Genomic DNA, 26,251 nt, shown 5'->3' with positions numbered 1-26,251 from the left:
GGTGGTAGTGACGCCTGGCTTCCGCGTCCGGGTCGCGGCGGTGCCGGAAGGCGGTGCCGGCGCGGCGGGGCTGGGGGACACCATGGCCTTGCGCTGGTGGTGGCGGTGCGGCCCCGGTTCCCGCTGGGAGCAGCCGCTCGGCTCCCTGCCGCGCCTCCGCCCGCCGGGGCCCGGGGCCCGCACCCCGCTGCTGCCGCCGACCCCCAGCGCGGCGGTGAGTGCTGCGCGGCGGCGGGCGCCTGGAGGTCACCGGGAATGAATGGGGCAGCGGCGGGGGGAGCTGGGCGGGCGGTGGGGTCGGGCAGTCACAGCCTACGTCGTCCCTCCCGCCCGGAGAGCGCAAAGGCCCGGAGGCGGTTCCCGTGATCGAGGGCCGTCGGTGAGCGGGCAGGCGGTGCACAGCTCGGCCCGGGGGCCTCGCTGGGGGTAGGAGCGCGTTCGGTGCAAGGTTAAGTACTGGCTTGAGGGTTTTCAGGGCACGATTGGTTGCTGTTGTGGGGAGCAACCTCTTGGAGCTCTCTCTAAGTGGAAGCAGAGAAGATGGTTCTCCTTAATGAGAGGTTTTCAGTGTGTTAGTGCATAAGTTAATTTGATGAGTTGTAATGGGGAGGCAGTTCTCTTACTGCGTTTGTTCACACCTCCTTCACAACGCCAGGCTACTGTTCTGACCTGCAGTAATGTGTTCTGGCTGTGGTGTGTCTAGAGCTGTGCACGACCCAGTCCCATGTCATTAAGCAGCAGTGTAAAGGAGAGAGCCTGTACCCTCACAGAAGATGGAACAGGAAGAGATCACCTGTTCTTTTAACAGCAGAAAATGGTGAGAGGGGTGAGAGGGCGAGCTTATGAGGGTCTTGGCAATAGATCCTGGGCATTAGAATTGGACAGTGGGGAGCTGCAATCCTATGATAAGTTGCAGTACCTCTCCTTCCTCTTCCTCTCCTTTCCTTGTCTCCTTGTATGGCTTTTTTTTTTTACCCTGTACACAATTTGGATGGAAGGGTGGCCTGGAGTGAGTGTGGTGTGCTTTTTGTCTCTTGCTATGTGCAAGGAGGGAGTGGCTTTGGGCCATATACAAGGAGAGACTGAGCTATGAAGAATAAATTGAGGGAATCCTTTTCCAGGTCTAGGTCTCCCTGCGCATTTCTGCACAGGTTTTTGAAGAGGAAGTTTGGTGAAGTGTGTGGATTGCAATGATATTGGGCTGGGTCCACATGGGTGGGCCCCTGAGTCAGTGTATACTCCAAGGCAGGGCTGGATACTTCCTGGCAGCACTGCTGGGAATGAAGCAAAAGCTGCCTTTCCCTTCTTAGCCTATCTCTGCTGGAATCTGATCTTGGGACTTTGCCTTTCCCCAGGCTCCTGGGCACTGCAGGGAGAGGTTGTTAGGTTCTTGACATGGTAGCAGAGAAGATGTGCAGGTGTAAGTTATCCTAAGAAGCAAGCTGAATTAAAATTACTTCAGGGGAAAATAAGTACATGTTCTTCTTCTGTTAGTTTAGTAGTTTAGAGAAACAGCTTTTGTCCTTTTCTCTGTTCCTTGACTGGTGCAATCCAGATTTATCTGAAGGACAGGAAGTTTGGAAATCACACCTTCCATGAGTGCAAAAGCAAGGTTAGATTAGAGCAGTTCTGGAAAGTTAACTGATAATGTCTTCTAGGTTGGTCTTGTGAGTGGAGAAAGTCCAACTCTTCTGAGTGAAAGAGTCAGTTCAAGTCAGAAGCTAACATGCATACTGGCAGTTACGTCTCATGATATGGAAGGAGGTTATGAGACTCCATTGCCTGCTGGGCAGTTAAAATGGAGAACCTGAGCAATGTTGATGAACAGACACTTATTTTTTGTAACCGTTTTCTGACAGTTAATTTAACCCTGATTTTTCTTTGTGCAGATTTGTCACTTTACCCAAAGAAATTCAACGTTGTCATTTCCAAAAATATGTAATATATTTTGGCGGTAAGTTGAAGATTCGTGTAGTTGTATAATGGGGAAAGAGACAGTTATTGTGTGAACTGAATAGTTACACCTGTGAACTGTAAACTCTGAAAAGAAAGTTTTTTGTTCTAGTACATACTGGATAATTCTGTACAGACTGTTCCTATGGTCCTGAGTGTGAATCTAAGCCCTTCATGCAGGAGAGCAATGGGTAGAGCAGAGTGCCCCAAGAAAACCCATATGGCTCACTCTGAAAAAGGAAACATAATAAGAGACATAAATTTAAACTCCAGGGAGCATTACAGAGAAAAAAAAATCAGGCCTAAGCCTAATGCATCTTAATGCATCCCAGTGGGGCTTTCACCCTTTACTGATGAACTTTTATAGTATCATCATGCTACCTGGAAGTATAGATTTAACTTATAATGTAGCTCGGTGTGCAAAGAAAAATGTTCAAATCCGTGTCAGGAATGCTTTTTCCAGAATTATATGAGAATGGGAAGAAACAGGATAATTGTGCTACTGCAAAGTGAAGGCTTCATTTCCAAACATAAGCCGTGCTATCAGTAGTGTATTCAAAAATACATTGAGTGCAATGTAGTTTTATGTATCTCAGGAGACTTGTGTAGTGTGTTAAAAGTGGGAGGGGGGGGTATTGTTTGCCAAATGCTGCACTTTACCAGCTCCTCAAAGTCTGCGGTCATCGGTATGTAGCTGTGCCATCCTTGCACTTTATTAGGTGGCTGTCAAAAGTGTTTTGATGCCTTCTGCTTATGTTTTAGCCATTTGGTTAAATTTTGCGCAAGGGCAGAGGAACAGGAGGGGATGCTTTGAAATGTTTCTGTTTGGGGGATTGGGGAAAGTTTGCTTTTAACATCATTACTCTCTTGAAAAACACTGTTGCCAGGTTTCATCATACAAGTACCTCCCACTGGTGCAGCTGCAGTAAAACAGTTAGTAATGAAAAATACCAAGACCCTTTTCAACTTGGTAGAAAAGACTTGAAGAATCTCTATGAAGATATTAAGAAGGTAAGGGATTTTGGTGACTATTCTGGGATGCTGTGATGATTCTGATTTTAATAGCAACCATTGCTTTGGAGTATAGTTATTGTAAGAATATTCTTATGAACAGCTGTCTGAAACTTAAACTGAAGAAAAGGGAGCATTTCTACATACCTTACAGAGCCATAATACAATACAGGCAATAACCTTATACATGCATACTGTTTCTTGCACTAAACAGATTGGCTTTGTGACTTCTATGCTGATATATTAATTTCCTTTCCATAGGAATTACTTGTATCTGCTGCAGAATTTAAGGAAATGTGTGATTATTACTTTGATGGGAAAGGAAAGGCCTTTCGACCAATGATTGTGGTGCTAATGGCAAGGGCTTGCAACATTCACCATAATAATTCCAGGTGAGTCAGTCACTTTTAGATATATGGACATCTATTCATAGAATCATAGAATGGTTTTGGTTGGAAGGGCCCTTAAAGAGCATCTAGTTCCAACTCCCTGCTACAGGTGGGAACACCTTCCAGTAGACCAGGTTGCTCAAAGTCTCATCCAACCTGACCTTGAACACTGCCAGGGGTGGGGGCATCCACAGCTTCTCTGGGCAGCCTGTGCCAGTGTCTCACTACTCTCTTAGTGAATATTTCTTTTCCTAATATCTAGTCTAAATCTGCTGTCCTTCATTCCCCCAAGTTTAAACCTCATTCCAAATACTGTACTTGAAATTTATCATTCTTGTGTTCCAAAAATATCTGCCTAGTAGCTTTTTGAAAATAAAGAGCTCCTCAGGAAAACCTGAGATCAAGTTCCATTGTGAAACTGTATTTTTGTAATTAGCAGTGCAAAAGGAACTACTGAGTTTATTACATATTTCCATGTGTAAAATTGTGGACTATACTGTACATGTAATGGGTGATGGATAAATAATCCAGAAGTCTGATATTTGTAAGGCTTTTAATCAATTTTAGCTTCTTACATTGATGCTTGATTAAATCCTTTATTACTCCTTGAAAATATATTAGCTTAATTAGAAGTATTTTTCATTTGTAACCAGTCCTGTAGCTATTAAACTCTTGTCACAGGTGAGAACTTTGCTGCAAGAAGATACATACATAGCTTTTTTTTTTTTGTTACTATGCAGGAAAGCCATTAAGCACGTGGTATAATTATAAAACTGTGAGACATTCAAAACGGTCAGATTTCCCTGCCCCCGAACCCTAGGAGCAAGGTTCTACACTTCAGTGTAAGATTCTAAGCTTAGAGCTGGAGTAATCCTCACATTTTTGAAGTTACTTGGTTTTTGAAAGTAGTTTTAACTGAGCAGAACATCATGCTTGCTCTGTACTCTCCACCACCTCTGCTTGACTGCAAATGGTTCTCCACACGTTCCTATCAGTTGTTATTTCTCATTTTGAGTAAAGATGGGCTGAGTGTTCTCTGCCTTCCAGCTATGTTTCCAGTCTTCCTTCATATGACATTTCAAATATAAAATCTTTGGTCCCTTGCCACAAGTGTTTCCAGACCAATTTATCAGTCTTAAGGGATTTCTCTCAGCTCTCACATGATTTTTATCTTAGCAGTAGGTTAATGCCTTGTTAGACTTGCTTTCTACCTCAGCATAGCATACATTTTGCTGTTTGATATGGCACCTCTCCCGTAATACCCCCTTCCTGTGTGAATATCATTTTGAAGGAGAAAGCAAAACCTAGTTGGCAGTGTCCTGACCTGTGTGTGCCAGTTCCTCTTGTTCTAGGGGAATGTTGTCTAGGATTAATGAGCTTCATGCCAGCCTGATTCTGTTCTCCACTCAGCACTGCTCATTGTCATTGTCTTAGAGGTAGCAAAAGGAACAATATCAATTGTGAAACTCATCGAGGATGTCCTTTGTCACAGCACTGATTGACTTAATACTTTCATGAGTGATCTTGACATGAAAAGCAGGAGAGTGATGATGGCACTTCTTGATGACAAAATGATTCAGAATGACAATCAGGAATGACAGTCATTCTTGATGACTGGCCACCCATGGTGTATTGAAAGGCACCACAATTAAACAGAAATTTCTGCTTGAGATGGGAGGCTCATGAGTATCCCCTTACATGTAACCCCCGTATGATTTCTAGCCGCCTTGTCTATGAAAAACCTTAAAAGTAATCCTGGCTTGCATCAACCATAATATATTCAGATCAATTACCAGTGTGCTGATACTCTTGTATATAACACTTTGTGAAATCATCAACATGTCTGATCCTTCTATTCAAAATAAGTAAGTCCAGCTAGCTTCAGAGAAGGGCTGCAAAGATAATGAAGACAACAACTGGGGCAATGAGTTTTTTGAGCATCCTTCTAGAGTAAGAGGAAAAATAGTTTTATCTCATTGTAGTATGTAGCTTGAGAAACATATGAACAAAATTGTGTAGTGTACATGCAGTACTGAGAAGGCTGAAGTTAATATCCTACAGTGTAGGAGGTGAGCAACAAAGCAAAGACAAGTAGTAGCTTTTGCATTTATATGCTCAAAGCGTATTTGCTGTCTTATGACGTATGTATATGGCCATGGACATATTCTTGTCCATGCTTTATGCTGTCTTGAAACCATGAGGGTGAGTTTTGAGACCTGCCCTATGCCAGTGAGAAAGTGTCATCTCAGACTTCAAGTGCCACACATGCCTGAGGGAAGTGTTTGCTTCTCAGTAGCTGACCCTCAGCATAAGCACTCTGATTTATAGGTGCCCGTGTAATTTGGCAGCTTTTGTACATGTGTTGAGTTTTTGTCAGCACCTCCAAACTATGTCTAATGTTTAAAAGCCTCCTCATTAATCTGAATATTCCTTGTAAAAGGACAGATAGAGTCACTATCTGTCGTCTAATTTTTAGAATGAAATTCAGAGTAGGGAGAACAGAAAAGTTTTAGCAAAGGAAAAGAATGATATCCCAGGGTATATATCTTCCTCTGCTTTGCCTCACACCACTTTTTGTGTTTAAGCTTCTTGATGCAGTCTTTTACATCTGCTTTGTATTTGCATATACTTCCAGATCACACTGATACTGGTTTCATTATTGTTGTTCCTTAAAGCAGTATTGCTTTCAGGTGACAAGTTGTTCTTCCAGCTTTTTACTGTTTGTGAGGAATATAGTATATATAGGGAAGGTAACACTGCGTATTTGTTACTCTGCTGTAGACCTGAGAGTAAAAGAAAACCCAGCTTGCTTTCTGTTCTGCTTCTCACAACAATTTTTTTTTCCAATATGTTTTTTCTCTTTCAACTTGTCATTTCTCTTCAAACATTTTGTTGTTGTTTTCCTCAGTTAATATTGATTCTTCTCCTGAACTTGTTTTTCTTTGTTGAAGTTTTTTTTTCCCACACATATAATCAAACATGCTGGTCACAGCATCTCTAGACTTGTGGGGTGAGACAATATCCTGTGTTGTTCATCCCTAGTGTTTTTTTTCATTCTGCCTCTGGGGTTTGTGTTACCGATGTTGAGTTTCTGCTTCATCTTGCTGCCATTCTCAACTGTCATATAACTTGCTGAACCCAGCATACCTTTGTCTGTTCTTTCATTTGTTATTTTTTGGATGGGTTTTTTTTCCCCCTTTTCCTCTTGTGTGGTAGTAGCAGAAAAGGTAATACTTTTCCTTATTTGGCTGTTCAAAAAAACAGAAAACAACTTTGTAAGGTTATAGGTCTTGATCTTATGTGCCAGTCCACAGAGACCTCTCTTGTCTTCACAGAGCCGCACCAGAACAGCTGAGACCCCTCAAGTGAATAGAGGGGAACACCCAGGTAGCTCTGCTTAAGTTAGGTGGTTTGTGGTAAGATATGAGGAAGGGTAGGTACTTAGAATGCCCTCAGCATGTTAACTGTCTCTATATTGAGTGAGTTCATTTTATTGTAGTTATAGTAAGGAGAGTGACAGTTGTATAAAGAATATGAACTGTTGTCAGAAGAAGTGTCTGAAGCATTCCAGTTTTTCTGTGCTGGTATGTTTTGGGCTTTTTTCCATTGGAGATCCAAGTGTCACAAGTCTAACCCTGAGTACTTGAGCACCTTGAGCAATGGCTTTTGGCTTAATGATGGCAACTTAGCTTTGTGCAAGAGTGAGAATTGTTGTAAGGAGTTGTCCTGGTTTGAGCAGTAGCAGTCATTTTTCTCCTTCTTGGTAGCTGGTGCAGTGCTGTGTTTTGACTTTCGGGCTGAGAACGTTTGCTGATAGCAAGTATGTTTTGAGTTACTGCTCAAATGTTTGGTTTGTCCAGGGCCTTTTCTGAGCTCATGCTCGGCAGGGGAGGAGGGGAAGCTGGGAGGAAGGAGAGGCAGGACACTTGACCCAGGCTAGCCAAAGACGTATTCCATACCGTAGCACGTCATACCCAGGATGTAACCGGGAGAGACCTGGAAGGGCTGGAGCTCTGGGGGGATGGAGGAGGTATCGGTCACTGCTCGGTCGGGCAGGGTGGGGTGAGTTATGGGTCGGTGGCTGGTGAGGTGTTGTACTCTCTTCACTTGTTATTGGCTTTATCATTATTATTTGTAGTAGTAGTAGCAATAGTGATTTGTGTTATGCCTTAGTTATTAAACTGTTCTTATCTCAACCCGTGGGGGCTACATTCTTTGGATTCTCCTTCCTAACTCTCCGGGAGTTGGGGGAGCAAGGGGGGGAGTGAACGAGCTGTGTGTGGACTTAGTTTAAACCACGACAGGAGTCTAAGCTGAGGTCATGCAAACCCTCAGTTTCACACATGCTCTGGCATTTCTTCACAGACGTATGTGCAGAATTTCATAGCATTATCACTTAGCCTGACTGGACCTAGTGTTTCTGTTCAGTGTGTATTCTCCAGAGGTGTTTCCAAACAGAATCATAGAATCAGCCAGGTTGGAGAAGACCTGCAAGATCACCACATCCAACCCTTACCCCAGGCTGCCAAGCCCACCACTAAACCATGGCACTAAGGGCAAGCTGATTTCCCCTTACGGCTGCCCCTAATAATCTCCACTCATAGCCATCCCTCATCTGTCCCCCATAGTGGCCCACACTGTATAGCTGCCACCCCTACACCCCACCATGGCCACCCCTACACCTGCCCCTATTCTCCCCTCATGATCTTCCCTCATGATCTCCCCTCACGAATGCCATTCACCCCTCATGGCCACACCACACATCCCATGTCTGCCTTTGCTCTCCCATCATGATCTCTCCTCATGGCCATCCCACCTCTCCCCTCATTATTTTCCCTCATGGCTGCCTTCCTCTCCCTTCACTATCTCCCTTCACAACAGCCCTTCAACCCTCATGGCCCTTCCTCAACTCCCCTCACTGTTTCCCCTCATGGCCGCCCCTCCTCTCTCTTCATGATCTCCCCTCATGGCTGCTCCTCCTCTCCCCTCACAGTCTCCCCTCATGGCCTCTCCTCCTTTCCACTCACAATGTCCCCTCACAACTGCCCTTCACCCACCATGGCTGCCCCCACCTCTCCCTTCATGATCCCCCCTCGTGGCCACCTTCCTCTCCCCTCAAAATCTCCCCTCATGGCTGCGCTTCACCCCTCATGGCAACCCTTCCTCTCCTCTCATGATCTTCCTTCATGGCTGCCCTTCCTCTCCCCTCACAATGGCCCCTCGCACCTCATGGCCATCCCTCACTATCTCCCCTCATGACTGCCCCTAATTTCTCTCCATGATCTCCCCTCATGGGCTACCCCTTCTCTCCCTCATGATCTTACCTTATGGCCACCCCTTCTCTCCCTCGCGGTCTCCCCTCATGGCTTCCCTTCCTCTCCCCTCATGATCTCCCCTCACAGTGGCCTTTTAACCCTCATGGCAATCCCTCATCTCCCTGCACAATCTTCCTTCATGGCTGCCATCCCTTTCCCGTCGTGATCTCCCTCACAACTGCCCTTCACCCCTCATGGCCACCCCTCATCTCCCCTTGTGTCCAGCAGTTTAATATTGTCCAGCGTTTGTACAACAGCCACGTGTTTGCACTGCAGAGCCTGTTCCCAGCTGTAATGAGGATAAACCACATGCTACCTACTTACACTACACTCCCTCCCCTGCTCCATGTACTTCTGCAGGCTCCTCTGCCTCTTTGCTTTCCAGCTGTACAAGCCTCACTAACTTAGCTACAAGGTCAGATTACCAGCAGAGCAGCCTCCTCTCTGCAGGTCATGGAGGTGGGTGTTCAGCATGCTGTGGGTCAGGATCTGATCCTCTCTGATGCGCCATTTCTCTCTGTAAATTTGGATAGGAAGTCACTCCTTTCAAGTGACTCTGGCAGACTTAAGTCTGTAATTGCTTGTAAACCACTTAAGTAGTAAGTGATACAGAAAGCCAAAGTGGTAATAGAGGCTTGAGATTAATCTGTTTTTGGTATGTTATACAAACTTATGGACTTGATTCAAAGCAGTTACTGAAAACTGTAAAGTATCCAAAAAAAGTGATAGGGGGAAAAAAAAACAGGAGGCTTTATTTCTATTTTGGCAACCAAAATGAGATATGAGCAAGTAAGAGAAGGCCAAAGTACAGAGACATCTCAATAGAGAAAATAGCACAAATGATTTAGAGGTAGAAAGGGAAATAAATCCATCAGAATAGTGTGAGAAATACTTCAATATATTCACCCGGCTAAATTCAATAAAAAAATATTTTCTAAAGGTATGATGACCTGCCAACAACCTTCATCCTCTTTTCTTTCACTCCTCTAAACCATGGTTGTTAGATACCTGTACTGTGTACTGGTTTTCCATCTGGTCTGTAATTTGCTCCCCTGTTAACACATCCATTCTCTGTGCTTCCCTTAGTTTGCAGTGTTATTCCATGTCACAGACTGTGTTTCTCAAACAGCGTACTTTGGGAGTGTGGTTATAACACAGCAATTTTGCAAGTTCTTTTGTGTGTTTCCTGTCTTTAAACTGGCAATAGTTGCTTACTGGCAAGCACATTGCAAATCTGTGTTGCAAAATGTAAGTACTGTTCTGTGTTGGCTTGAGTCTGTCCTGGTCACCTCTCACCCCTTATTTGTATTTTTATATCTTTAATTGGAAGAGGCATATTTGGAGGTAGAGGTGTAATTGTTTGGGTGTTCTTTCCAGTCTAATAAGAGAAGTTTTGGTCTTGTTCAATGTCCGTGACACAAGTTCTGTAGTGGAAAAGACCTCAGGGTACTGTAGCTCTATAAAAGCTTATCACAGAATCAAGCAGGGGGTCCTACTGACGTATAGAAAATGATCAAGTATGTCAAAATTAACATAATGCATGTGTAAAAAGATAAGCTCAAAGTTGTGTAAAAAGATAAGCTCAAAGTTGTATAAAAATTTTGTGTAAATATATATCATCTGGGGGTGCCTTTACTTTGGGAATGACCTAAAAATGGCATCTTTCCACTTACTGGACTTGTGGGGACTCAATTATCTATTGAGTTGAGTTACTGCTACTTTTTGCTTTTGTTTTGCAGGCGATGCTGGGAATGAGAAGGATCCTGTTTCTTGCATGTCTTCCCTAAAATAGGCATGCTCTGATTCACAATTACTCTCACAAGATATTTGTAGGAAACTATTGCAGATTTTTTTTTGCCCGCAATGGGAAGAACCTTGCTTGAGACCTTGCAGAAATAGTAGTTAAAAAAAGCCCTCTTCAGGTTAAATTATCACGTTTGATACAACATTTTGGGAACCAGAAACATGCACCATGAACATTCCTATGCCATTTTTAGTCATTGTCAGAGATGAAATGCACTATAATGCAGAACTTTTCAAAACGTGCTTTTGAAATGTCTGTTCTTGTGCTGTCTTCATACTACTGAAAGATTTCGGTGTGTCAGTGAGTTTTGCCTTTGCTGCTACTTCCCAGCAGGAAGTCCAGTCTGCTGATATAATTAATGAAAAGGGAGTCCCCAAAAGGAGATCAGTGCATGAAAGAACCTGGGGACCTTTACAGTTGTTTGAAGGTAAGTTCTCCTACTTAATAACGATAGTTTATTTTGGAAAACTACTTACACTGAGCTAGCATTTGACTAAATTACTAGTCCACAGTGAAACTTACCTTCAAACAGCTGTGAAGGTTTCCAGCTCTTATTTTCTGTTGTGTAAAAAGCTACATTTTCACAGCCTGAGCCACACATCCTGCTATTATTCAGGGTGTAGAACTCGCACTAACAGCAGTGCAGAGTTCTGTGCAGAGGTGGATGTCAGAACACAGTGTTATGTCAGCAGACTGCAAGATGTTCTTTCATTTTGTGATTAATCACTAGAATTCAGTAGGCATAGGCAATGCAAGAACAGGCTGGATGGCTGCACACAGAGAGTTGTGGTCAATGGCTCAATGTCCAGCTGGAGACCAGCAACGAGTGGTGTCCCTCAGGGATCAGTGTTGGGACCAGTCTTGTTTAATATCTTTGTTGCTGACATGGACAATGGAATTGAGTGCGCCCTCAGCAAGTTTGCCGATGACACCAAGCTGTGTGGTTCTGTTGATAAGCTGGAGGGAAGGAATGCCATCCAGAGGGACCTTGACTCACTTGTGAGGTGGGCTGATGCCAACCTCATGAAGTTTAACCATGCCAAGTGCAGGGTCCTACACCTGAGTTGGAGCAATCCCAGGCACAGCTACAGGTTGGGCAGAGAAGAGATTCAGAGCAGCCCTGTGGAGAAGGACTTGGGGGTGTTGGTTGATGAGAAAATGAGTCGGCTGCAGTGTGCGCTCACAGCCCAGAAAGCCAACCGTATCCTGGGCTGCATCAAAAGGAGCGTGACCAGCAGGTCAAAGGAGGTGATCCTGCCCTTCTGCTCTGCTCTTGTGAGACCTCACTTGGAGTATTGTGTGCAGTTCTGGTGTCCTCAACATAAAAAGGACATGGAACTGTTGGAACAAGTCCAGGGGAAGGCCACGAGGATGATCAGGGGACTGGAGCACCTCCCATATGAAGACAGGCTGAGAAAGTTGGGGCTGTTCAGCCTGGAGAAGAGAAGGCTGCGTGGAGACCTCATAGCAGCCTTCCAGTATCTGAAGGGGGCTATAGGGATGCTGGGGAGGGACTCTTCACTAGGGACTGTAGTGACAGAACAAGGGGTAACGGATTAAAACTTAAAGAGGGGAAGTTTAGACTGGATATAAGGAGGAAGTTCTTTACTGTGAGGGTGGTGAGGTACTGGAATGGATTGTCCAAGGAAGTTGTGAATGCTCCATCCCTGGCGGTGTTCAAGGCCAGGTTGGATGAAGCCTTGGGTGATATGGTTTAGTGTGAGGTGTCTCTGCCCTTGCAGGGGGGTTGGAACTTAGATGACTTAGGTCATTTGCAACCCTAACTATTCTATAATTCTATGTACCTGAAGTAATATTTTTCATTTCCTGAGTTTTTGTTTTGCTTTTTGGTTTTGTTTCTGGTTGTGTTTTTGGTTGTGGGGTTTTTTGGTTTTGTTTTTTTGGGGTTTTTTTTTTGCTATTTTTTTTAGGTTTGGTTTTTTCTTTCTTTCATTGCTTTCTTGTTTTTGATGTTCGTATTGTCCATGTGGCTTCTTACAACAAGCTGACTGGGATAGCCATTTCTGGGATCCTGCATACAACCCATGATGAAAACAGGTAGAAAAAAACATACATACAAGAACAGGGCAGTGGTAGCTGCCCTCAGGTCGGTCTTTTGTGTGAGCTAAGTTGCCTCTTTTCTGTACATTTTGCCAACCTTGTTCCCTAGATAATTGCTTCCCTGTTCTTCCACTTTCTTCTTTTCATCTAGTTTAAAAATTAAAGTAGGTGTGAACTACTGAGAGTTGAATCATCAGTGTTAGATCTTCCCAAAGGCTGAATTTCAGTAAGTGTTAGGTAGTTAGTATTTACAGTCCTAAAGTGATTGCAGTATAATTCCAGTTAATTCCTCAGGCTGTTGAAGAATTTCTGAGGTCTTAACGTAATCAAATAACTTAAAGGATGAGATCCATGAGCTATGGCTTTCAGATGTAGAATACAGGTTTCTCTGCCTGCTGATCTTTGCAGCTTGCAGGTCAGTAGAGTTAGCCAGCTTTGGAGAGTTTGTGGTGCTGCATCTTGCAGGTAGAGCAATACTGAGCAAAGGAAAAGTTTAAGCTCATCTACAAAGCTACCTGGCATTTTTTTCTCTGCTGTGTTCCAGATTTACATCTGCTTGGAGCCAAGCATCCTTGATACTCTGCTATTTATTGCAATCTGGATTTAGAGAGATTAGAGTTAATAACTTGGGAGTTTTGCAGTACTGCTAATGCAGCAAGGCAGAAACAGGCCTAATAAGGATGGAAACATCCCATTGCACTTACTGTACTAACATGATCTAACTTTCTTTTGTCTTCCTAATTCCAGGTTTGAAAGATGGGGTTCAGACCATGGAAAAGCTGCAACAGCTGCTTTCAGGGAAACTTTTTTTTGTTTGGTTTTCACAGAGGTTTCTTTTAATGTATTGCAGCACACAAAACTGATTTAATTATTTGACAGTTCTTGGGCTTTTCTTTCAGGGAGGTGCAAGCAAGCCAGCGCTCTGTGGCCATAATTGCTGAGATGATCCACACAGCTAGCCTAGTTCATGATGATGTTATTGATGATGCAAATTCTCGCAGAGGAAAAATGACAGTCAATCAAATCTGGGGAGAGAGGAAGGTGGGTTTGCTATTATGTGCAAGATTTGCCTTTGAGTTTCAGCAGAGCACAAGTACCTGGGGGTTTTGTCACATTACTATCCCTAGGCACAGTCTTGGGATGTGCCAGGGAAAGTATGAGGAGGTGTGCACAGATTGTGGGTAAGAAAAATGTGTGTTCATTTTTTGAACTGTAGGAAACATTAGATATAATGTCTGACTGTAGTGTGATTCTTACTGATTTTATATTCCTTATGCCATTTTCTCCAGTGCTGTTGGAATACTTTGAACTTGTACATCATCCAGAACACTATATGTTACTCTGATTCAGTAGTGAATGCAAAGAGGTTCTCAGCATGAAAGATATTTTGACTCTTGAGAGAGGTGTTTCTTCATAGAGGAAAGGTTTTAATCAGAAATGCAAGGAAAGAAGTACAGTGCTGACACATCGGAATTTACCAGGGCAATTCAGAGCTAACACGGCATTACAGGGTGGTCAAATAGAGAAGTAATGTTCAAAAAACCTTCACAGGCAGTTCAGGTATTGCATATAGGGAGGACAGTACTTATATAGAAAATACAACCAGCACTGGAAGATAGAAATTCAAAAACGGTTCAAATTTTAGTACTTGATTATCTTCTGTTTTCCCTCTTAAATTGAGATAGATGTGCTTTATGTAGGAAAATGATGTGATTTGAGTAAACCCGCCAAATAAAGGGAATTGTATCATCTGTACTAACACAGGAAAAGACTTGAAAGATCAATTATTTTTTTATTCTTAGGCTGTTCTAGCTGGTGACTTCATCCTCTCAGCTGCTTCCGTAGCTTTAGCACGAATTGGAAATACCACTATCATCTCTGTTCTAACTCAGGTGATTGAAGATCTGGTGCGTGGTAAGGTCTTTTTCTGTTCTTACCTTCAGATTTGCTTGGCTAAGCAGTAAACCCTCAAATAAACACTCCCATCTGTGCAACCTTTTAGGTGAATTCCTCCAGTTGGGTTCCAAGGAAAATGAGAATGAGAGATTTGCTCACTACCTCGAGAAGACTTTTAAGAAGACTGCAAGTCTCATAGCAAACAGTTGTAAAGCAGTATGTACGTCTGTCTCTTCTAAAGTTAACATATCGTACTGTAAGATTCACAGCTAGACTCCTAGTTACTGCTGTTTTCTCTGGAGACCTTCCAAAGCAAACCCTTTAAGTGGTATTGTGCCAGAATGTGAATGTGATTGGGATTGTGCATTTTATCACAGTTCAGCTTTGTAGCCTTCAGTATTGGTTTTTACTTTTTCTTTTATGTTTTATATTGATACACAGATTAATCATTATCCTCACTTGAATCAAAATAAGGTTCACAGTGGCAGCCTTTAATTTGTGCAGTTCCGCAAATTTGAGAGTGGTTTTAATATCAGTTGATAATTCTTGCGCCTATAATTTAATTTTAAGTTGTCTTTTACATATGGTCCCCCTCCTTAGTGCTGACTGGAATTTTAAATAACAGTGTGAGGAAATAACTGATTGTCTATACACTATATTGTAAAAGAACAGAAGCAGGTACTTCTTGATTTGTCTGGGGCATTTACTTACCAGTTACTATATCCAACCCTGTCTGTCACTCAGTTCTGTTATTTGATTACAAAAAGATTTGATTCAGGATGGCAATAATCTCACCCCAAAAGAATTACAATTTTTAAGTTACTGTTTTAGTTAAAGGCAGTATAGCTGATGTATGCTATAGCAAGAGGCAGTTCTAAGAGAATTAGACTGACAATCTGTGCTGCTGTTAGTCATTCTCCTTTATTCAGAGATCTGGTACATTTGTGCAATAGATGGGTGTTGAAAACTGCTGAAGTCAAAAGGTTTGTATAGGATGAGAGACAGAGTTTGTGGGGAGGGAAAATATCAACTTGGAGGAAAAAAAAAGCCTTCTGGATTGCTCATATTAATGGCAACCTGACCCTTCGCAAATCTTCATTTATAAAAGTGGGCAATTTGATTAGTAAGGAGCATCACATTATTCTGTTAGCCCAGTGAAAATATACAAGTTTTTATATCCGTTTTGACAGTCTTCCTAAAAGCACCCTCATGGGTAGAAGAAGAAATCACCTTCCCACTGGGTGGATTCTTCTTACAAATGCACTGGTTTGAATTTTTTCCTTTTTCATAACTTGAAAGAGTTAAAGATTTAAGCACTTCCCTCCAGATTGTGTCTGTGATGCTGGTGAAGGGGGTGTTTGGCAGCTTTTTTTCTAGTGGTTGTTCTGAGCCATTCCATTGCTGAATTGCTGGAATCTTACATGTAGTCAAATCTGTGATATATGAAAAATAAGAGAGAGGTCTCATCTTTATGGCCATGCTTACTGGACACAGTAGCATTGACTTTTCCCTCTCAGTTTCTTTCTGCATGGATTAGGAGAAGTCTGTTGATAGTGGTGAAAAGGGGATTTAAGGTGGGAAGTGTTTTTCTTTTGTTGTTTGTTTGCTTTGATGGTTTTGGCTACTAAGGAAAAGGATGGAATCAGAAAGGAGTTGTTTTCTGTAGCAAAAATAATGCACAGGATTATCAGCTCTAGACTGAAAAGGAAGCTCACTTGGGGAATCAAGAATATTCACATCTTGTTCTTGGGGACAAAGCTAAGGAGAGACTGGTTTTCAGAACATCAGTTACAACCAGGCAAGTGTGTCATTAGAAGCAGTTCAGTTCCTGTTAATGGTAGGAAAAAAAACAATGATTTGTTTCTGTGCACAAATAAGATAGAAGTATTAACTGGAAAGATGTCAAACAAGCTCAGGTGGCATTTAGAACTCTACAGTGTCATGCCTTAGAGCTGGAAGAGTAGAGTATTCCTGGAACAATGTCTAAACAAGGTAATAGTCTAAAAACACGGTTCTAGTTACTGCATTAGATACCTTTTGCATCTCCAAAGCATTACTGCATTTAAATCAAAAGCCCTTTAAATTAGCAAAATGTTTTCTTTATGGACAGAACAGACTATTGAAGATGTTGGAGCCATTCCAGTCTCCAGTTTATTTTTACAATAGTTCTGCATGGGGGAATGTTACCAAAGTTGCAGTCAAAGTAATACTTTGCAAAAGGAAATGGTGGCAGATGGCCCAAAGGATCACTGAAGCCTTAGTTACTGAAAGGCATTTTTCAGAGAAATATGAGAGGTGACTTTGGTTCAAGAATTCAGAAACAATAAAGCTGAAGTGGAATTTCTATTAGTCATCAGGCAGGCTGGAGATGGCAAAATAAGCTGAGCAGGTTCGTTCTGTCTTCTTTTATCCGGCTGTAATATGAATTCCTAACCCTCATAAAGCTGTTTATATTTTGCATAGCATGCTTTCAGAAGAGGGATTAAATCATGCTTGTTTTGAGATAAGTGTGAAGTTGCACTAGAGATTCTTGGTTTCTTTATTAGGAGAAAGCATGCAGCCTCTCATGTAAGGCAAGGCTGTGTATGGTAGGTCTGCCTTAGGGATGAAGAGCTTACTGCAGCTCTGGTTCAACATGTGAGCCTCTGCTTTAACTAGTTTCTAGTTTGGTGTATGTACAGGGCTCCAGCAGAAAAACCTACCAGGGTGTGGAACTGGTGTCTAGGACAATAAGACCTCTGACCCCCACCAGCCAAACTGATCCCCTCAGCCCAGCTAGTAATGAAGACTACAGTATAGTTCAATGACATATGTAGGGTGATAGTATCAATAGCATCAAGTATGGTCAGCCAGTAACTCCTTTGGGGGTATTTCTTCCTAATATTTGCTTTGAAAAAGATCAGCATAAATATATCACAGATACTGAGGCAGATAATCTTCATCCCTGTAGAAGTACAATTCTTCATAATCACGTACTTGGGTTAACATGTTAAAATATTCTGTGCGAAAAGGTCAAATGTATGAAAAAGCAAGCTCAGGACAAGATAGTTGTCTGCTCTTTGTGTAGGCTTCTGCTGGGTAAATACCATCCTCTACCAGGTAGGCCTTCATAACCCCCTTTCCAAGAGTAGTTACCAGAAAGGATTTGAAGAGCCTGGAGGAAAAGTGAGCGCTGTGCCCTGCAGCAGTGAAGGGTAAGCACATACTGGGCTGCATTGCTACCGACATAGCCAGAACATCGGGGGAAGTGACTGCCTCCGTTCAGCTCACGAGACCTCAAGGTTGGGCTCCCTCATACAAGACATTCAGCTTGTGGAGTGAGTTTTCTGAAGGGCCATCATGATGGGAGTGAGTTTTCTGAAGGGCCATCATGATGGTTGGGGGCTGGAGCAAATGATATGTCAAGAGCTGGTTTTAGTCTGAAGTAGAGAAGGCTGAGGGGAGTCCTCTTGCTGTTTCCAGCTGTGTAACAGAAGGCCATAGAGACGATGGAGATATGCACTGTGAAAGGACAAGTTGCACCATGGAAAAATTCAGCTCAATTAGCTATTAGGAAACATTTCTCCATGAAGTTGGTCAAAGCTCTAAAACATGTTGCCCAGACAGGATGTGGGATCTTCATCCTTGGAGATGCTCAGAACTCAACTGAGCACAGCCCTGAGCAACCTGATCTAAATGTGAAAGCAAACAACTGCAGTACTGTTTATACAATCATATCCCCTCCCTGCCCAGCACGTTTTCCTCTCTGAGCTACAGAGCACTGGTATAGATGTGCAAGTGCCTTAAATTCCAGCTGCCATAGCCTCACATCATAACTAACAGAGCAGGGTCTAGCTACCCAGAGCTGATGACAGAATATTTTATGGATGTGAAATTCAGTAAAGAGGCAGGATTGGTTTATAGTCTCTCATGGAATATAAAATAATAGAAACAATTTTTTTTCTATTTTAAAAAGTGTGTTTGAAATAACGTCAAGCAGATTGACTTGCTGTATTGCTGGATTCAAGGAACCTCTCTGAAGAACTTGCTCTGCTTGGTATTAGGAAGGATTTTTCAGCATGATTTAGTAGAGGACAAGCCTGAATTCTTATAAGATTAAATCTACAATCAACTAGTCATATCAGGGGAGCTATAGGATGTTTTCAGAGTGTGAGCTTTATTGTTTAAACATATATCATTAGATTAATATTGTTATCCTGATGTATGCTATTATCCCAATATGGCTTCAGTTAAACTTCCTCAGTGTCAGTCTGACTGGGCCAAAGCTGCTTGCCTGCATCCTAGTGAGCGTCCGGATGGGGGCAATAATCCACAAGAGCTATTTGAGAAATGGGCGCCTGAAGGAACTCCCTGGTAGAAAAGACCCAGTCATGTTCCAGGTTTATGATGTGGTCATGGTCATTGCTCACTTAGGCTGTGACAGGCATATCAGTGTCCTGTTTTTGTCTTCAGAAATGTCTGTAACCTCAGTAGGAACTATGAAGGTCTTCTCTTGTAGAGGTGCAAGAATACATTTTGCAGTGATGAATTCTGTAACTCACACTTCTGTTTCTTCAATTGTATAAATGCAGTTCCTTATATAGGTAATGTCTGCATCCCCAGAAAACTGTGTACCTACAGGAATAGCTCTGCCTTTCAGATGAAATGAGAAAGCTCTTCTCTTTACATAGCACTTCCTTATCTACCAACTTGTCCCTGCTCTAACCCTTTGCTGTCAGCCAGGATTTTGTCACTGAATTCTGTATTCTAGTTCTTTACATGAAATGTGGTGGTAGGTAAGGATTTCACTGAACAGGGTAGATGGAGTCCCTCTACCTTGCTGAGACTTACTAATCTGTATTACAGAAGCAACCAAAAGTTTGCTAGGCATGGTACAGCAGTAGATATTAGCTCTTTGTGGCAAATACTGCTATGTAAGAGGCAGGCATCAAAAGGAATATGAAAAGGGCAAAATGTTCTAGTTTGCTAGTCCCTAGCAGCATCTATCCAAATATCTCATATTTACAGTTCACTCTGTTTTAGTAGCTGTCAGGATTTTGCATGATTAGACATCAGTAACATTTATTTCCTGCTGTACTGTCCTCCTCTTTTAAATAAAATTGGGAAATGTGAGATGCTGTTAATGCCTCAGGCCTCCAGATTCCTCTGGGTTTTAACTGTTATCCATGGATGCATATTATTACTGGGAATTGTTCTGATGCTGAATTACAAAATGTACTGATGCATGAAATAGTCCCTAATCTTGTGCAAGTTGCATCACATTTATTACAATACAATGTTGTTTCTTATTTCCATCTTCATGTTCATCTTCAAAGCTACAGCTAGACTCACTTTTGCTATGGGATTGTTTGTGGTTTTTACTGATCATACCTTACATAGTCTTAAAGAGGAAATTTTATATACACGCACATATTTTAATGTTGTGTGGCTTTCCTAGCATGTATTTTAGTCTTACATTAAGTAGAATGTATCTTCACTGCTTCCCTTAGTCACAGCAGTTTTGGAATGTCTGCATTAAACCAGAATGGATTTTTGCCCCCTGTTCATAATGGCTTTACTGAAGGCTGAAATAAATCTGAGTATTTAAATATAACCAACCTCATTTTGCAAAGTGTATAATAGATACATAAATGCAGAAGCATAAGTGCCCTTACTTTGAGGCAAGATATTAATTCTCAAATCTTAGTTTGTGTCTTATATTTTAGCTTAGTGTGGTTTATGCAGCAAAACTTCTGTCTCTCAACAGTTGATTATCTATACTCCATTACAGTATTTTACTTATCTCAGTGGTGCTTCTGCCTAGCTTGGTGTCCTTTCTTCAGTCACTGTCTTGTCTTTGCCACTAACTGTCCCTTGATACCTTTGTCTGCAAGCTGATCAGCTCATCTTCCTGAGCAATTCAGTTTTCATTAATATCACCCTTAAAATTGGTCTTATCACAATTGTCCCTCCTGTACTGGGTGCAGTGCAGCCAGTGTCGTGGATCTTTATGAGGCATGTAATGTCCACTTATCTGTTGTCTGACCTCCAATTATCCCGTGTCTGTGTTATACATGTAATAAATTTCATTCCCCTGCCACTGGACTGTGTATGAGTACTAGCCTGCATCTGCAGTGCATCCACATTTCTTTTCTTTTCATCCTTGCATTATAACTCCTAAGTCTGATAAATATTTAATAAAGCTAATCTCTTTCCAGAAGAATATATTTTTAATACTGCACTGCTGTTCAGCCTTGTTTTCTAATAACCTTGGCTATTTGTGTGTATCCATGAGCAGAGATAAGCAGGAATGTGCTACTGAGTCAGCTTTATTTCCCTTTCCCATATCCCTGCTGTCTGTGCTTGCTATGCTGCTTCTATGGTGAGAGACTTAAAAGTGGATACTAACTAAAGCTTTCTATTTACTCGGGGTTTTCTTTTTCTTTTCAGGTTTCAATTCTAGGCTGCCCTGATCCCAAAGTTCATGAGATTGCATACCAGTATGGGAAAAATGTTGGCATAGCTTTTCAGGTAGTGCCTTTGTTGAACTAAAGGGAATCTAAACTTTTCCAAACTGCCTTAGATATCAAAAGTGGACTCTCTTAATCATTTCTATACATCTTCTGTATTTAGGTCTCATTTGCAATTTGTAAATAATCTGTACCTTTATCTGTTTCCAGCTAATAGATGATGTGCTGGATTTTACATCATGTGCTGACCATCTGGGGAAACCAGCAGCAGCAGATCTCAAGCTTGGATTAGCCACAGGCCCTGTCCTGTTTGCTTGTCGACAGGTAAGTCAACAGGAGACTCTATTCCCGAAACAGAAAGTGTACACTGCTCTTCACAGCACATACAGAGGTCCAGCCTGAACACATCAAGTCTACAGTGTAAGTGATGAGCACGTCCTGGGTGTTAAGGGTCAAGCTGGATTCAGTGTGCACACACATGTGCTTTCAGACTGAGAAACACCTTCCTATACACATGCGCTCACCATGAGGCCCTTGTATGTATACGTATGTATATGCTGCCCCAGTTCAAGTGCTTAACCTTTGCAGAGGGCCAGGGATTCAGAGAGTTTTTGCATGTTTTCTTCAGGTTATTCCTAGGTAGCTTCTTCCTTATGATCATCCCTGAGACATCTTGTTCTCCCCAGACTTGACTATATGTGTAGGCTTTTTGCCAAATTATGGGTTTTGTATTCATCCTGGGGCCAAGAACTTAAATCTCTGCCTACCTCTTAGGTGGGCACCTCTATCTATTAGATTTGAACTCTTCATTTCTTTGTCCTCTAGTCCTGTGCAGTTACAAACATAGGGAGCTTTCCCTTCTGAAATTGTAATGCTAGTTTGGATGAGAGAAAAAAGAGTATTGTAAATAGAATAAGCTTAAAATTGGTCAAGATTTTTAGTGGCTTAAAAATGACTTGGCAGAGTAGAAGGAAAACAGAAGTTCCAGCAGCACCAAAGAAACATTAAAATTGGTGCTAACCCATAAGGGGAAGAAACTGGTTTAATGCACCTTGTTCAAGCTTCTTGATTCACCTGAGGGAAGAAGATTTGGGACTTAAACCAATCTTTCCTATCCAGCTTCACAGCACACTACAAAAACTGGCACACATAGTTCCAGCAGAGCTCTCTAGTCTGTGATCTTGCATTGGAATTGCTCAGAGCTTGACATGGGAAAAGTTTTAAATGATTAAACAAAAAAAAACCCAACTTCATAACTTCTCCTCTTAAAGAGCCCGGGGTAGGAGGAGATGGAACGTGTATATGTGTGTTTCCTCAGCCTTTGGGCATTTACAAGGATAGGTAGCTCGGAGAAAGACAGGAAAGCAGGCAAGTGCATGCTGAGACCAATCTCCTCCATGTTCTCAGTTCCTTCCCCTCAGACTCCCCTGGGGATTCACAGACCTGTTCTTGAGTCATTATTTCAGAACTTGTTGATAAGCAGCAGGATCTTGTTATTCATCAGCAACTGGGGAGTTCTCTGAAGAACAGTGAGAGACTCGTGTACAGAAAGAGAATGTAATTGTCACATGGTTTGTGTGTTAAAGCTGCTTTAGAGAGAAACAAGGACATTTGCACATACTCTTGATTTTGGCAGAGAGTGGGCGACACTGATTGTCTTGTGGGTATTGAATATTACTTTTTTTTTAATTAAAACTATTCTTTTATTCATTTGTTTGGGTTGGCTGTCTCCAACTTTCAGGTCCACCTATCATTTAATTAGCTTTATGAGATAAATGAATTCATAATATGGAAATACAAGAAAACCTGTCATATCTATTGCAAATTCTTGTTCTTTGTAGGTCAGTTGTAAATGCTTTTCCTCATGTATATCTTTGCTAGATGCAAAGTGTCCATTTTTGCATTGAAAGATAACTTGACCATCTTGCGAAGTTTTCTGTATTGACCAGAAGGTTGCTTTGCTGAAAATGTCCTGCTGTTTTCAAGCAAGTGGAAGAACAGCACTATAGGCTTAAGTAATACATAAACCAAGTATAAGTGCTAAAAAAAATTAGAGCTTCACCAGACACTTTGTGCTGCTGCTAAAAGATGCTTCGTCTCTTTGTAGCTGAGAGTAAAACCTCCTGAGCCTTGAAGATAGTCCAGATTGTAATTGGTAAATACAGGCTGTCTTTTCTGTTGAAACTAATATTACTGCTATCCTGCATACCTTGAATATATCTGGTAATCCTCACATCATCTTCTTGACAAACATACTTTAGTTCTTAATGTGCTCTGGATCTTCTGTGACAGCCGCTTTATCTTCTTGTCCTCTCTCTCTGAACCACATCTTTGTGTGTTAGAATCTTAAGGAGGCTTTATATAAAAAATGTTTCTCTTGATGTGAGACCTGTTTATTCAGTATTTTAAGTTAGTTCACTCAGTAAAAAAAAATCCAAAACACCCAAATATTTATTTTTGTAAGGAAATACACTAGTATATGCTAAATCTAAAGCCACTCTTAAGCTAGTATAGCTGAAGAATGAGGGGTTGTCAAATCTGCAGAACTGCTAAGAATAGCTTTACATTACAAGTTTGAGGATTTTTATATCCTTTAGTGTTTAAATATAAAAAGTAAATGTATATGCATTCTATATGATTGTAAATATGAATAATATGAAAATAGATTATATGAATATTGCAATTAAATTGTCATTACATGGGAAGAAAGCTAGGATCTAGAGAAAGCCAAGTATGAGTCACCAACAGACTTCTAAATGCATCTCCCAAGAAGCCTACCTGTGAATAACAGGGAAATGTCACAACATCTTTGGTTCCTAACACATTTGGAGATCTACAGTTTCAGGCCCAAAGGTGTGCAAGGAAAACAGATTACTGTTTACAAGTGTATGGCAACAAAATAACCTTTGACTATAATGACCCTTTCACACAGGATCAACGGACACCTTTCTTTTAAAGTCTTCTGCAGTGTAGCTGTCTTAAGTTGTGGCCTTAGTTTGTTAAGCACCAGGCTTTGCTATTTCTGGACTGCCTGAAGCTGTCTGCATGTTTAGGAAAGACATGCAGTGACTTTCTTAGACAACTGATTTTAGGTACCTTGATTTGTAGGGAATTGAGTGTGCAGTACTAAATGCAAATTCTATGTGATTGAAATTAACATCCATTATAGTTGTCATTCTTCCCTTACAAAAATCTTTCCTGAGCTTTTCCTGTGTCTACGAAATACCAGACAAATGGAAAGCATAAATGGAAGTAACAGTTGACGGTATCATGAAGGGTTTTACAGGTTGAACTGCACAATCCAGCTGTAACAAACCTCCTGGGTTTGCTGTGGTATGTGTGGGGGAAGTGGTGCTTCTCTGATGTGTCACATTATTTGTGAGATAAGAATACCTGAACAGATTACATACCTAGGAGTACCACTGGATTATCTGCTCAGCATGATGAAAGGGCAGGTTTCAACTTTCCCTACCAGCTGGCTGCAGCCAGAGCCAGACAGTTTAAGTTTTAAATGCTTGGGCTTTACTGCACTACAGGCCTGTGCAGATCACAGGTATCCACCTATAGCTATATCTGTAGTAACATCAGTGGCAGAGGAGGAGTTCTCTACTTTGGTTACTTTTTGACCTTGGCATAGCTGGGAGCAATAAATTCATAATCACTACAAACCTCTTTCCTGTGTGCTTAGTTTCCAGAAATGAATGCTATGATAATGAGAAGATTCAGTAAGCCAGGAGATGTTGAACGTGCTCGGAAGTATGTGTTGCAGGTAGGCCTGATAACCAGATATCTCATTCCTGAAGTGCTGTCCCTGCTGAAGTCAGTCTGAAATTCATTGCCTCTGAAGCAAAACAGCAGGGCTGCATTTTCAAATCCATGTTAAGTAGCATGCTGTGTACAGTACCGAGTTAGTGCTCAACTGTCTTACTGGTGGTGGTGGATGCTTTAGCAGAAATGCTAGGTACTGAAGAGCTTTTTTTTTTTCTTTTCTTCCCTCCAATAGCATGAAATCCACACAATAAAAGTTAAAAGGTCATGCATGAGCTCAGTTCCTTCAGCTGAAGAGTAGCTGTATCCAACAACTGGTGTAAGCGGCATGTAATACCAGTCTTGGAACTGCAGTACACACTTCGTATCAGTTTAAATTTGCTCTGGTCTACACAGACTGAATGTGCAAAATAAATATATTTTTTCAGGAAAGCTTTTTTTTTAAATCTCTATTTAGGACAGGGAGGAGAGGTTAAACTATTAGTTCTTAATCCTACTGAATAGTATGTTATTAATACCAGTGTTGTTTTGTAAGTATACTCAAGTTTAGCATGGGTAAGTTTTAGTATTTTGACACTTTGGAGAAGAGATGAAGGATTCAATGAACACAGAATCCTCTTCCTTTACCCTTCAGAATATAACTAAGTGTTCAGGGTACAGAGTGACTGTAAAACTTCTCGTAACTGGAGGAGGCAGGAGGGAGGATAATCAATTACCCATTACCTTTACCTGTCTTCCCACATAAGAGTGATGGTGTGCAGCAAACAACCTACCTCGCCCAGCGCTACTGCCATGAAGCTACACGAGAGATCAGTAAGCTACGACCATCCCCTGAAAGAGAAGCCCTCATCCAACTGACAGAAATGGTGCTCACAAGAGACAAGTGAGAGAACTCCTTCCACTCATTCTGGCAGCTATTTACCAGACTGTGCCTAAATTGACTTCTAAAGTTATTTGCTTCCAACACATGCTACCAAAAATTATTTTTTTAAAAACTTTTTTTTTGGAAGTTCTGTTTTTTTAAAAAGAAAAAAAAGTTTAGTGTTTTATTGTGGGAAGCCACAGTTCAGAGCAAGTCAGACTGTGCTGTACAATTGTTTTAGTGGGGGCTATTCACTGGGGGGAGCGGGGAAGATGTTTACATGTTGATGCACAAAGGCCACAATAAGAATAAATATGTATCAGTGTATGAGAACTGAAGTTGTTCCAGATTTCACTTGTTGACACTAATAAACAAAGAATGTATGGTACTATCTGGGAAAGTCATAGGAAGGTAAATGGTTTGAATGCTTTCCTGGCTGTTAAACTAGGAATACCTGGAATTGTGTGTTAAGAAATCAGTTTATTGTAACTAACTCTATGTGGACTTCAACGAAAAGTTTTCCAGTTCATAATGAAATACACGTATGCTGTTGGCTGCTACTTGGTAGCAGTTAGGATGTAGAATTTAAGAGTGGTACAGTTAAGAACTCACACTAAAATTCAGCAGCCAGTGAAAGTTTCAGCTACATCCCCCATTTATAGAATAAATTCAGCCTGTTTTGAAGTCACAGACACTCCTCTTACAGTAGTTATCCAGAACTACCACATTCCTTCTCAGGTTAT

General features: G+C 41.6%; 1 protein-coding gene across 4 annotated transcripts; it reads left to right on the top strand.

Moving 5' to 3' along the window:
• The first annotated feature begins 75 nt into the window (after nt 1–75).
• On the top strand, nt 76–25,841 carry PDSS1 (decaprenyl diphosphate synthase subunit 1). 4 transcript variants are annotated; one of them, XM_034060043.1, is made up of 11 exons: nt 76–214; nt 1,890–1,954; nt 2,841–2,964; nt 3,226–3,356; nt 13,433–13,574; nt 14,336–14,447; nt 14,536–14,645; nt 20,859–20,939; nt 21,089–21,202; nt 24,567–24,647; nt 25,393–25,841. In XM_034060043.1, the coding sequence occupies exons 1-11, from the start codon at nt 83–85 to the stop codon at nt 25,531–25,533; spliced, it is 1,233 nt and encodes a 410-aa protein (XP_033915934.1). In that variant the 5' UTR covers nt 76–82; the 3' UTR covers nt 25,534–25,841. The 4 variants fall into 4 exon arrangements, with proteins under 4 accessions (XP_033915934.1, XP_033915935.1, XP_030908285.1 ...); XM_034060044.1 differs by having other exon boundaries at nt 24,882–25,536; XM_031052425.2 differs by lacking the exon at nt 76–214 and adding an exon at nt 800–817.
• Nucleotides 25,842–26,251: the final 410 nt, after the last annotated feature.

This window comes from Melopsittacus undulatus, chromosome 1 (genome assembly GCF_012275295.1).
Source record: "Melopsittacus undulatus isolate bMelUnd1 chromosome 1, bMelUnd1.mat.Z, whole genome shotgun sequence".
In the NCBI taxonomy this organism is placed as follows: domain Eukaryota; kingdom Metazoa; phylum Chordata; class Aves; order Psittaciformes; family Psittaculidae; genus Melopsittacus; species Melopsittacus undulatus.
This window is presented reverse-complemented; position numbering and strand designations above follow the sequence as displayed.